This window comes from Gymnoscopelus braueri (assembly GCF_963280865.1).
Source record: "Gymnoscopelus braueri genome assembly, chromosome: 14".
Lineage (NCBI taxonomy): Eukaryota > Metazoa > Chordata > Actinopteri > Myctophiformes > Myctophidae > Gymnoscopelus > Gymnoscopelus braueri.
The window spans coordinates 42,235,792-42,248,471 of NC_137619.1; the positions used below are offsets into that span (position 1 = coordinate 42,235,792).

Here is a 12,680-nt window from a genome sequence, read left to right on the forward strand (position 1 = left end):
ATGTGCAAATCTTTAAATATTATTTTAAAGGGAAAATGTGTAAAATATTTAGTTCCAGGGACCCCCAGAAACAAAGATTTGAGTTAGAAATGTTTGCTTAAAAATATATATATATATTCAAATATTTGCACAAACTTTTTCAAAAATAGCAGATCTACAAGCTCATAGCGCGGCACTCGGTGCCGCGCTATGAGCTTGTATATCTGCTATTCTTGACTATAGCCAAATAAATCTAAAATGACAGATGCCTCCCCGGATTGAATGAGTAAATATGTATTTTTTAAAGCAATAAATCACTGTTCTGTTTATGTGGAACAAAAAGTGGTGTGTGGTGACCTACTAGGTAAGGCCAAGAGGTTGATGTAGTTCTGTAGTTTCCCAAACACCGACGTCACCCGCTTCATGTCGCTCTGCAGCTCCTGGTTCTTAGCGGTAAGGGCCGCGGTGCACAGAGGTGACTCACACTCTTCTTCCAGACTGATGAGAGAAGAGGAGAATAATCAGATCAAATCAACAAAGCCTTATTTCTCTGTCTCAAACACAAGCTCGCACGCACACACACACACACACACACACACACACACACGCACAAACACATACACACACTTGCACGCACACACACACACACTAGTAGTGCTGTCAGAACTAAATTTAGGATTCTAAAATAATTTGAATGTGAAAAAAATAATTACATTCAAATGTAGTTTAAAATATTTTTTTTAAATAAATATGCTTTCATCACGTCACGCATGATCGGAAATAAACTTTGAGTGCAAGAAAGATCATAAGAACATCGTCACTGCCATACCACCCAATGTGTCTGTGTTGTGCACGCTCGGCGGTTAGAATTAAAGCCATAACCCTTAACTAATATAGTTGGTTTCACTATTTTGTTTAGCCTGTTATTTGCATTTGTATGTGTGTGCGTGGGTGTTTATTATTGTACAACTCAAATAATAAAGCATTGAAATTCAAATGGGATTATAGAAGAAAACTGACAGCACTACCACACACACAAGCGCGCGCGCACACACACACACACACACACACACACACACACAGTGAGAGCTGACCTTTTCAGCTGGTAAGGAAGAATCTTCTGCAGGAAATTGGTGTACGTGGAGAAGTGATCTGCAAAGTTCTTCAGCTTACCCACTGTCTCCTTCAAATCAATGGAACACGAGTCAATAAAACAACAAGTGCCTACTAGAAGGTCACTGCATATTGGGAGGGAAAAAATAAGAAGACAGACATCACTCACAAGCATCGTTACTGTGTCTTCTGTGATGCTCTCGTGTAGTTGCATCAAGCCGTCCTCCAGGGGGCGCACATAGGCTGCATTCTCATGTAAGTATTGGGAAAACTGGATAGAGGGCAGGATAGAGCAGTGGTAGAGCTTTTTCATGTCAAGGACCCCCAAATTGACACTTATTAGCCTGTGGACCCCCATTTGAAAAGATATGCCAGAGACGCCCATAAGAGAAGATTTTTACGGCTCTAGCAGTGATTCTCAACCATTTTAATTTCAAGGACCCTCAGTTTGACATGCATTAGGCTACGGTCCCCCATTTAATGGCATTTCTATCTCTGGGACCCCAATTGATATTGTAAAATCAATGTTAATTTAACTATGAGAGTGTACAAATGAAACCAAATGGACCGGTTAGAGTCCATTTGGTTCCATTTGTACACTCTCAGAGTTACAGACCTATAAGGGTTCATTTGTTTCCTAACTATCTATCATTTACCTGGGGACCCCCTGGAACTCCCTCAAGGACCCTTGGGGGTCCCCGGACCCCACTTTGAGAACCAATGGGATAGAGTATTTGGGGAATGATAATGCAACTAGTCCATAGCCGGCATTGTGCGCAGCCAAACTATAATTATGCAGACTTTTTGTTTATGCGCTCGGTATGCATACGGTAGTTTTAGACACGCTGGTGATTTCATCCTGTTGGCGTGTGGGACAACCCAACGTGGAATCGTTGGTACCCACAACCATGAGAAGTTCATGTTGACGCTGTCAAACATTGGTACTTGTGTCATTGAACATGACATGAATGTAATACATTTGTAGAAATAAATCGAATATGACTATTGACTAAATATCCCCGTGTTTTTTTGTGTAAAGTTGTCTTACCTTCTGGTTGAGAGGGGAGATGGGCTCAATGGAAGAGTCCAGGGGATAGATGTGGACTCTTTGTTCTGTGTAGGAATGGAAGTTCAACAGAGCAGCCACCAGGTCCTGTACGAGCCCTAATGCTTGACCTGCCACGTCCCGAGCCTTCAGCTGAATCCAAGAGGAAGAACACAGAAAACTTGTGAAGTCCCCAACAGAGACTCCCCACTCACATCCCATGTGAAGTGCTGATACATGCATTACTGGGCTACTGTCATCATATCCTCACTCACCTGATGTCTTCGGTTGTGTGGTGGAACATTCAGACTGTTGTAAACACTCAATTCTGGAAAACACGAGAGGAAAGACCCCTGTTAGACTTGAGCAGATGACTGTGTTAAACCTTGCTATATATGACAAAAAATAACACAAATTTTGCAAATTCAACCTGGGGACCACTGGGAGGGGGGATATGGGCGTGGTGTGGGGGAAAAAGCTTGAAATTAAATGACTGTTAAGGGAATCATTTAATTTGTTAATTCGAGGTGAATTAAATCAAGCCCTTAAGTTATTATTTAACTGAGATATTCTAGTGGTCCAGAGCTCAAAAACTCATGTTAGCTGATTCATTTCAACTTATGTATGAGCAAGCAGACACATGGGATTGATTATGGGCACATTTCCTACAAGTGGTGACTCAACCAGGCAATCCGGTACAGTTTCCCATTTCTGTGGAAGTTCTTGACATCCAACTTCCCAGTAACTGACAACATTGACGCGTCATCATACGTCACCAGGTCATTTACTGCACTGTTTCTCATACAAATCTTCACTTTCCTACATTACTAAATGCATGGTCAGGGACCACATGCAATACCTTCACGGACCACCAGTTGAAACCCCATGGTCTAAATGGATTTAAATACTCACTGGTGTCATTGAAGGGCACTTTCTCCTGGATGACACTGCTGCTCTGTTTCACCTGTCTGTTCAGCTCCGACTGGCACTTCTTCAGCTGCTGCTGACTGCAGAGAACAACCGCAAAGAACACGCATTCAAATCCTCAGTGTTCATTTGAACTCGCTGAGATGTGTACGAATGGAACCAAATGGACCCGTACGGGTCCATTTGGTTCCATTCGTACACATCTCACCGAGTTACAAATGGATACATTAACAATATTTCATTGTGCACTGTAGTAGACGCAGTAGAGAAAGGGAGAAATAAAGGGCCCAATAACCACACATCAATAGACATTACCGCCAACAGCCTCCCCATCTCCAAACCACATCATTATGAAAGTTTATTACATTTCACCTCATTTCATTGTCAGCCCGCAATGACACTGAAGGCATATGATAAAACTCAAACAGGGGAGAGTAGGGAGGGGGGGCTGTTTAGAAACAAATAATATTGAACAATGACCATGCCTTGTGGTTAAGACTAGCCTGGTAAACCCTCCCTCCGGAAATCTAATTTCTATTTGATTCCAGGAGTGAGTCTGGCCTGATCGCCCATTCTGCAATATTGGCTGCAGGCTGAGTTGGGCGGAAGTAATACCGTTGACTGACAACCCCTTCAGCCAATGATATTTTTTCCCCTTCAGCCAATCAGCAGTTCACCAGTCTAATGTGACGTCAACGGGACTTTTGAGACAGCCAAGCCCAAAATGGGTTGCCTTATTCGGGTACATGGGTGTCACTGGCCACCCCTACCGGTTCTCTAAATTTTTATTTTTAAATAGGCTTTGTCATGATTAATTGACCACATATATGAAGTTAAACAACTAAATTCTATCCAAACGATATCTTATAAGTAAATTCCGTGCCTCAAAATAGAAGTTAGAGAGCTTTTTGAAGTCAAAAAATCGCGGAGATTATAGCGGACAGAAAAAGATGGCTGCCGTTCGTGTTTTGGGCTCACTCGAACTCGCCACCTGATTGGCCAACTGTCGCTGTCAATCACAGAACGATGTGCGACGACGCTGATAGGCTCGGTTAGCTGGTAATTCCACTAGAAACCCCCACAATGGGCTATCAGGCCAGACTCACTCCTGGAATCAAATAGAAATTAGATTTCCGGAGGGAGGGTTTACCAGGCTAGGTTAAGACTGCTTTACTGTGGTTCGTTTGAGCCACAATATTTGGAAATGTATTATCTGCACAATGGAAGTCAAGCTCCCATATTTATAAAGAATAAAAATAATATTTTCATGCCCTAATTATTTTATCCTGCACCTGGTCACAAATATACACATAACCTCGACTTTCTCTGTGCGGGGTTAATATGCCCTGTATAAGGGTCTTATTGGTTGAGATACAGTAGTTTAGCTCAGTGGTTTTCAACTGATTGTGAACCAGGGACCACCACCCTGATTAAGAATCAACCCGGGGACCACCGTTGTGTTGGGAGGGGATATGGGCTAAGATTATCACGGACTAGTGGTCCATGGCATAATGAGGCCTGCAGGTGGTCCATGGGAAAATGTTTTAAAATGTAAACAAACATAAATAAAATACCATTGTTAAATGTTTAAATAATAGTCCATCAAATGTCGGAAAATGTTTGAATTAATAGGTGTGCTGTGGGAGAAATTAAATAATGACTGTTAAGGGCTTCGTTGCACGATACTACGCAACAAATTATATCAAGCCATTATTATATCAGGTATTATTTGACTGAAATATACGAGTGGTCCAGAGCTAAAAAAATTATAATAATGATGACTCAATCAGGCAATCTGGTACACTTCTCCTTCTTGAGATTCTAACTCCCTTTTCAGTGGAATTTCTTGACCTCCGACTTCCCAGTAACTGACTTCATTGACTGACACTGTTCCGTGGAAGAAAATGAATTAAATACATGGTCAGGGACCACATGCAGTACCTTCACGGACCACCAGTGGTCCACGGACCACCTGTTGAAAACCCTTGGTTTAGATAGATAGTTCAGATAGATGGTTTTAGATAGTGCTTAGTTTTCAATAAAATTGGGATATCACCAGGATCCTACATAAATGGGTCACGGTAACAATATAGCATGGTGTGGATGGATTCAATAATTTTTCAACCACCAGAGAACTGAAGGAAATGAAGGAAGCACACTCACCACTCTTCTGTTCGCATTCTGCACTCTTTAGATTCCCTCTCCAGAGTCTGGCCTTTCACCTACCAGAGGACAGAATATACACACACACACATTAAGCTATATCTATACACCACCATGCAAGGGTGTCGCTTACGAAGATATAACTAAAATCCTGTCACATCGCTTGTTATGGATTTGTTTATTTTGACAAGTGACACCGTCGAACGTAACTTCAGGTGGCCGGAACTAATTTTAGGGCCTACAATAAAACCCTTGATGCGGCGTAGTTTAGCTAATAGGAATAGTTGGTTGGCTATAGCCATCTTTTATTCCAACTCGTAGCGACTGGCGAGACTAAACTAGTAGTTGTACTCGCTTCAGCATTTAAATGGGGATTGGGGAAACTAACAGGGGGAACCAAAATAAAGCGGCGCCGAAGAAAAACGGAACCAGGCAGCAACCGGAACCACCATATTCTTTTTTTGTTTCGTTTTTCAGTAGGCGTGGTCTAGACCGGATCACACGGGCCAGTTTGGAACGAATACCAGGCTTTCCTCTGAGGTGGAAAGTCTGTAACCTGACTCTGTCAAATGGAAGAAGCTTGCGACACACATTTTGTTTCACAGCCTACTTCCATCTGAGACTCCTGAAGCAGAATCGATGACAGACGGCATTTTCATTTTTTCAAGCTACTTGGCAGGTGATTGGATGATCCCGCCCCTAGTAGCCGCTGATTGGTTCTAACACGCAGCGGACCGGGCAGCTTTACTCCCTGAGCGATCCCAGACCTCCTTCCTGAAATCAAATGCAAATGAGATTTCCGGAGGGAGGGGGGGTTTACCAGGCTAGAAAGTCTGGTGACGCGAGATTACTGTTGTGTGTGTTACTGCTGTGAGTTAGTGTCGTAGTGTCCTTGAGCAAGACGCTGAACCCCTAATTGCTCCCGATGAGCAGGTTGGTGCCTCGCATGGGTTTCCTCTGCCATTGGTGTGTGAATGTGTGGGTGAATGTAATGCACAATCTATGTAAAGCGCTTTGGATAAAAGCGCTATATAAATGCACCATTTATCATTTACTGTTCCCATGTCCCCTCACCTCTAGGCGGGCCTTGTCGCTCTGCAGCCTCTCGATGGTCTCCATGTACTTGGTGGTGAGTCCGTCCACCACGGCCTGGTGCAGCTCGGTGTCTCTCTCCAGCTGTTCTAGCCGAGCCTTCAGCTCGGTCTCCTGCTTCCTGTGCTGCTCACCGGCCTCATAGAACTGACAGGAAAGAGGAAACACAAAGACACAGAACTTCTATAAACACCTATTTACTGACACAATGTCGTGTACGACTTCTGTTTTGCAGCATTCACACACAAGTAAAAGCTACAAAAGTAGTCAGCTACACTGTAGCAGAGTCGCCATTATGAAGGAGGAACATTATGAAGGAGAGAACATTATGAAGGAGAGAACATTATGAAGGAGGAAAATATAAGGCTTTGGTTAAAAAGAATAGGTTTGACAAAGGAATTATGTGGAGAGAGAAGGGGAGTGGAAATGGTGAAAGAAAAACGGTGATTGACACTGTCCATACAGTACCATCATATTGTCTAAGTCTTTTAATAAACGTAACAACAGGGCTCAGTGCTTTTTAACCCATTGAGACCTGGAATGCATCTGTGTCACTTTTTGATTTGAGCTAAAAAGCATTATTTTACACTTAGGCTATTCAAAAATAGCAGATCTACAAGCTCATAGTGCGGCACCGAGTGCCGCGCTATGAGCTTGTAGATCTGCTATTTTTGAAAAATCGAGAAAATGTGTGCAAATCTTGAATATATATATTTTTAAAGCGAACATTTGTAACTCAAGTCTTTGCTTCTGGGGGGTCCCTGGAACAAAATATTTTGAGATGGGGGTCCGTAGCCAAATACATATCATTGTGGGGGTCCTTGACATGAAAAAGTTTGAGAACCACTGACATAGTAACATACGTTTTTTTCAAAAAACTGTTAGGATTTAGATGACAATTTGTAGAATCGGCCTCAGGTCTTAACTCACTGAGTGCCATTAACGTGTTTCACGTGTTTTAGCGCTATGGTGCAACGTGCCATTAACGTGTTTCACGTGTTTTTGAAAAAACTAAAACTTTTAACCCAAGATATCATCATCTGAAGATTTGCAGCTCCATCCACTCCTTGTTTAACTTATAACTTCCTAAGCACTTTTTTTTTACTTTGAAAAAATAAAAAAATAAAAATCGTAATGGCCAGAAATAGATAATAATAATTTGGGCACTCAATGAGTTAATGGGTTAAAATAGAGTTACAAAGTGCTTCACACAGCATGAAAGGAAACATTGTGTGAGAAAAACACATATCCCTATTCTCTGTAAAGCCCAGTGTTAACACCTGAGATTGGAACCTGCGTGGGACACCAAACATCTATTGCTAGGCCCAGAGGGAAATTGGGAATCCCCCTTTACTTGGCCAGGGGAGATATCAGGCTTTTGGCGGGTGATCAATACACGGTGTTACCCCCCCACCTAACCAAAATTGTCTGTGAAAAATGTGAGCCGGTCACAGAAGAAATCAATTTGAGCCAGCCCCGCATCCAGTGTGCAGAGACACACTCAGTGATTAGCACTGGTGTTGAAAGCAGATACACTCCACATTAGCTCTGCATGCAGTGAGCTAATGGCCTTAATGGCATAATTGGTATTACGGGTGTTCTGGGAAGAATTTGCACTGGCAACTAGGAAGCCCTATTTTGGGTGTGTCATAGGAAAAGATAGTCATTTTTGGTTCCAACAAAAACATTTTTTTTTTTCAAAAACAAGCTCGACAAGCTCATAACGTGTCCCGATGCTACGCGTTGTGAGCTTATAGATCTACTGTTTTTGGTTAACGGATAGCCGCTAACCTGGATGTGCAGTCTCTCATTCTCCTGGATCTTTTTCTGCAGGTCTTCGTCGAAGACATTTTGGGTCTGCAGGCCTTGCTGTGACGGGGACTCTCCTTTATTCTGGAGATGAGAAAGAAAACATGGTGCATACTGCATGCATAGTAATGATAAGATCTCTTGGGATCCTTTGTGCCACATTTTGTGCCAAACTGTGGTTCACGCAGCCAAACTGTGTGAACCACAGGTATCCAAACCAGAAGGAGTGCACTCAGTACGGTGCAATCCATCCGTTATGCAGTCATTTTGCTAACAAACAAACAGAATGGGGCAAAAACAAACTCCGCCCAACTTCGTCAGAGGTGGTAATAACAACCATAGATATAGAAACCTAGATACCTCATTGGCCGCTGCAGTTCATTGGAGCGACCTGTATCGCGGCCGCCCTTATTGGAGAAGGCAAGCTTCCTGACTACTGGCCAATCACAGCGCGTCTTTTTCGGGACTTGTCAGAATCTAGTCGTATAAAAATATCCCGTTATATATTTATACAACTAGATTCTGCCGAGTCCCGGAAAAGATGCGCTGTGATTGGCCAGTAGTCAGGAAGCTTGCCTTCTCCAAAATGGCGCCTGAGATACAGACACTTCAGAGCCGGAGGAGGCGTCTGCCTTTATATGTCTATGATAACAACAACCACACACAGTTTACCCCCCCCCCCTCTTTGTCCAGTTGTGTAGCCATTCCTTGAGCCTACCTTGCCCTTTTTACCCTTGGCTTCACTTGCAGCCAGCTCCTCCTGGAGGAGCTCCACTCTCTTAGCTAGCTGCTGGTTCCTGAAGCTCAGGCTGTCCATCTCTTGCTCCACCTTCCTTAGGCTCTGATCCCTCTGTTTCAGCTGGTCCTGGAGGTGGGGAAAGCAACAACACACGTTATCATCAGGGCTAATGTACTGTAGCTGTCTAAGCCTTTTTGTCTCCGCCAGAGGTGGAGAGTGTGTTTTCGTTCTTGTCCTTCCGTGTGTGTCCCCGTCTCAGCCAAGCTAACATTGGTCAAGCTTCGTGTGACAATATTGTTGTCACCAATGCTCTGATTGGCTAGCGAGACGCATGATGACATAGAAACCTATAAATAGGTGTGTCACTTCAAAAAATCATTTATATTTTATCATCAGGGCTAATGTAAAAAATCTTCAAAAAATCATTTATATTTTATCATCAGGGCTAATGTAAAAAATCTTCAAAAAATCATTTATATTTTATCATCAGGGCTAATGTAAAAAATCTTCAAAAAATCTTTTATATTTTTTTGAAGTGAGCTTCCATCAGCCAAGCTAACATTGGTCAAGTGACACGTGACAATATGTAATATAAATAGGTAAGACAGGATTAATCAGGAACAGTACTGGCGGAGACCTGTGCTCCGAGGAGCACATTTTCTAGTTTTTATTGTATTTTAAATTTGGGGTCCACACTGTCGAGAAGGCGTTCAGCACAAGCAACATTGCAGGCGGCAGTGAAAACTGCCTGCAATGTTGCCACAGCTGTATTGTAATTGCATGTGACAATAAAATCCTGTAGCAGGGGCCCTGGCCCACTGGCGTAGCGGTTCCAGGCACACTAGGCTCAATGTAGCCTGACAGGGCGTCGTGGGTTCGACTCCCGATCCCGACGGCCTTTGCTGCATGCCTACTGTCCTGGCAAATAAAGGCATAAAAGCCCAAAAATAAATCTTTAACCCATTAAGGCCTGAGACGATTCTAAAAATGTTCTAAATTCTAACAGATTTTTGGGAAAAAATCCAAAAAACAAAATCGCGTTTTTTTCAAAAATAGCAGATATACAAGCTCATAGCGCGGCACCAAAGAGATCTAAAGTGACACAGATGCGTTCCAGGTAGGGGTGTGCCGATATATCGTCCCGCGATATATCGCGATACGTTTTCGTGACGATATGTATCGTTTTGAAAAGCTACAAGTTTGCATGTCTGAATAATGCAAAAACATAATTATTTGTTTGCATTTGCTTTTTTTCTCCCCCCTATATATTTTCATAATAAAAAAGTGCGTATCGTATCGAAATCGTATCGAAGTTATAAGCCCAATATCGTATCGTATCGTTCTGTGAAATTAGTGTATCAGCACACCCCTAGTTCCAGGTCTTAATGGGTTAAAAAATAAATAATAATCCTGTGGCAGGGCAGAAAAGCTCCTTTAGCAAAAGACTGTTACACCCAAGTTGCAAGAAGGAGCGCTATAGGAGATATTGTCTGCCTGCAGCAATAAGACTGTACAACTCCTCATCTTGTTGGCTTGATCAGGCTGATTAGGATGGGGGGTGTGGGGTGCAAGCCATCGGACTCTTTAGTAGTGTTTGGTCTGTCAATTTTTTTATATTGTAGGTTGAATATGCTTAGATGCCTATTTTAGATGTATTTTTTATTATTATTATATTGTGTTTTTATTGATGTCTCTATGAGAGCTGCTGTAAAATCTTAATTTCCCCTCGGGAATGAATAAAGTACCTACCTACCTATTGTTGAGAGTGGTTAATGAAGATATACCTTGAGTGAGGCGGAGTTGGCCTGTTCATCCACCACTCCCTTCTTCAGGACCTGGTTCTGGGCACGGAGCTGTACAGAACAACAGACAGAACATATTGTAAAGAGAGAGACGTATACAACACAGCCAACAGCTTGGGAGCGCATGGCCCAGATGTCTATTAATAACAATAAAGAGCTTTATATAAAGCTCATTAAGCTGCCTTTCTATTTGAAATATAATAATAGAAAGGTTATAGAGGGAACCACACATTACTGCAACAGGTAATAAAAGAGAATAGGTTTTATGAATTAGGTTTATGAAAAGGCTTTCTTGAACAACCTGACAACTTTAAAGGGATAGTTCACCCAAAAAAAATACATTTTTTCTATCGATTAGTCACCCCATGGAGACTTGAATTCATGGAATCTTTTTTGTTCCTGTCGCATTCCTAAGCCAATAATTTGGTGACCAGCGGACCGGTAAGCAGCGTTTCCGGTAGGAGACACAAAGGAGACTGTTTGTGTCGCCGGTCATCAAATTATTGGCTTAGGAATGCGAAAAAAAAAGAAAAAAAAAATCCATGAATTCAAGTCTCCATGGGGTGACTAATCGATAGAAAAAAAGTCATTTTGGGGGTGAACTATCCCTTTAAAGTGAAAAAAATTATGTAAAATGAGGCCATCGTTCATTCCTCTGAGGGTTTTCATAGCTTTCATAACTCATCTCCTCCTGTCCTACTACATGTTTTGTAGGCGTTTACAATGAATTGTTGCAGAATCACGAGTTAAACAATACAGAGTCAGCACTTCTCGAGCAGGATATGGACTAGTGCACCGCTAACAGGGAGATTTATAGGCCGACCAGATGAACAGGAAACAGCAGCAACACGTGTCGTCAGCTGACCGTGACAAAGGGTAGAAAAACAATGTGTAGTGGTCTCCACACAAAATGACACACACTGTACAGTGTTTCCCCCCCACATGTCAGAAGCAAGATAAGATAATGATGATAGCTATGATCCATTTATCTGTTGATGAATTGAATACATAGGAAACCACAATGGAAACAAGTCCTCAGGATAAAAAAATATATATAAAAAATTATCCCACGATTTTGTAACCCATTTTTCACCAAGTGCCAATGCCTAAGCTTGTAATCCTGGACGCTACTCTCCCTCTGCCAGCCTGGGGAGAGCCCCGAACTGAGCTCATGCTTCCTTCAACGCATGAGGAGTGAGCAGGCCGCTTATTATCACCTGACCTGACAGGGGGAAGTGGGCACTGATGACGCGGAGGAGAGAACACAGGACTTTTTTGTGTTATCGTTTTAACCTTAATGTCGTAACTGTACCACGTGCCGGTTTACATTTCTAACTAATAAAGTATTCAATCGATCAAAATCTCGTACAAAATAATTATTGTGCACAATGTTCTGCAACACTGTGTGCCCAGTGGTGGAGTGACATACAGTAACACTACACGTTTTCATGTTCTGTAACCAGGTAGGTATTTTGCTAGGCTGTCATTCAATGCTGATTCAGCAGTGACACACAGTGGGACTTTTGATCTCAAACACTAGTAAAGACAGGGGCTAAGCCAAAAGATGTGGTAATGATTAATGAACTATTTCATTTTCTATTTTCTATATTCCATTCATCCACTAAAGTGTATTGCAGCACAAATCAAATTACAATGCCAGCTATAGTGTCTGCCAGATCATCGTGAAGTGGGATCCTGCCAATTCCATATAGGCCACATTTGGGGACAAAAGTTGGTTATGAAACCAGTTAATAGGGGACAAGGGTATCATTTAGCCCAGTGATTCTCAACCTTTGCAGGCGATGACCCCCCAAAACAATCATATTTGAACTGGGGACCCCCCACCCCGATAATCACTTAGAATTGTAGGAGTTGATTGATTGATGTACTTTTATTTAGTAAGACATGAGAATAACAGTACATGGAAGTACAGATTCACAATACAAGGTCTACTAAACTGGAAGACTCATTAAGCACTGAGCTTGTTTAAGATGAGAACCCCATGCACACA

General features: G+C 42.3%; 1 protein-coding gene across 1 annotated transcript in view; it reads right to left on the minus strand.

The window, feature by feature from the left end:
* ppp1r21 (protein phosphatase 1, regulatory subunit 21) overlaps window positions 1-12,680 on the minus strand; it is a 35,627-nt gene that overhangs the window by 21,010 nt on the left and 1,937 nt on the right. The window contains exons 2-12 of the mRNA XM_080449041.1: window positions 10,652-10,720; window positions 8,847-8,993; window positions 8,111-8,212; window positions 6,302-6,466; window positions 5,228-5,286; window positions 3,050-3,144; window positions 2,413-2,465; window positions 2,141-2,290; window positions 1,262-1,363; window positions 1,074-1,162; window positions 341-477 (exon numbers count right to left, since the gene is read on the minus strand). Coding sequence (XP_080305167.1) covers window positions 341-477; window positions 1,074-1,162; window positions 1,262-1,363; window positions 2,141-2,290; window positions 2,413-2,465; window positions 3,050-3,144; window positions 5,228-5,286; window positions 6,302-6,466; window positions 8,111-8,212; window positions 8,847-8,993; window positions 10,652-10,720 — 1,168 coding nt within the window. The remainder of the gene's footprint in view (window positions 1-340; window positions 478-1,073; window positions 1,163-1,261; window positions 1,364-2,140; window positions 2,291-2,412; window positions 2,466-3,049; window positions 3,145-5,227; window positions 5,287-6,301; window positions 6,467-8,110; window positions 8,213-8,846; window positions 8,994-10,651; window positions 10,721-12,680) is intronic.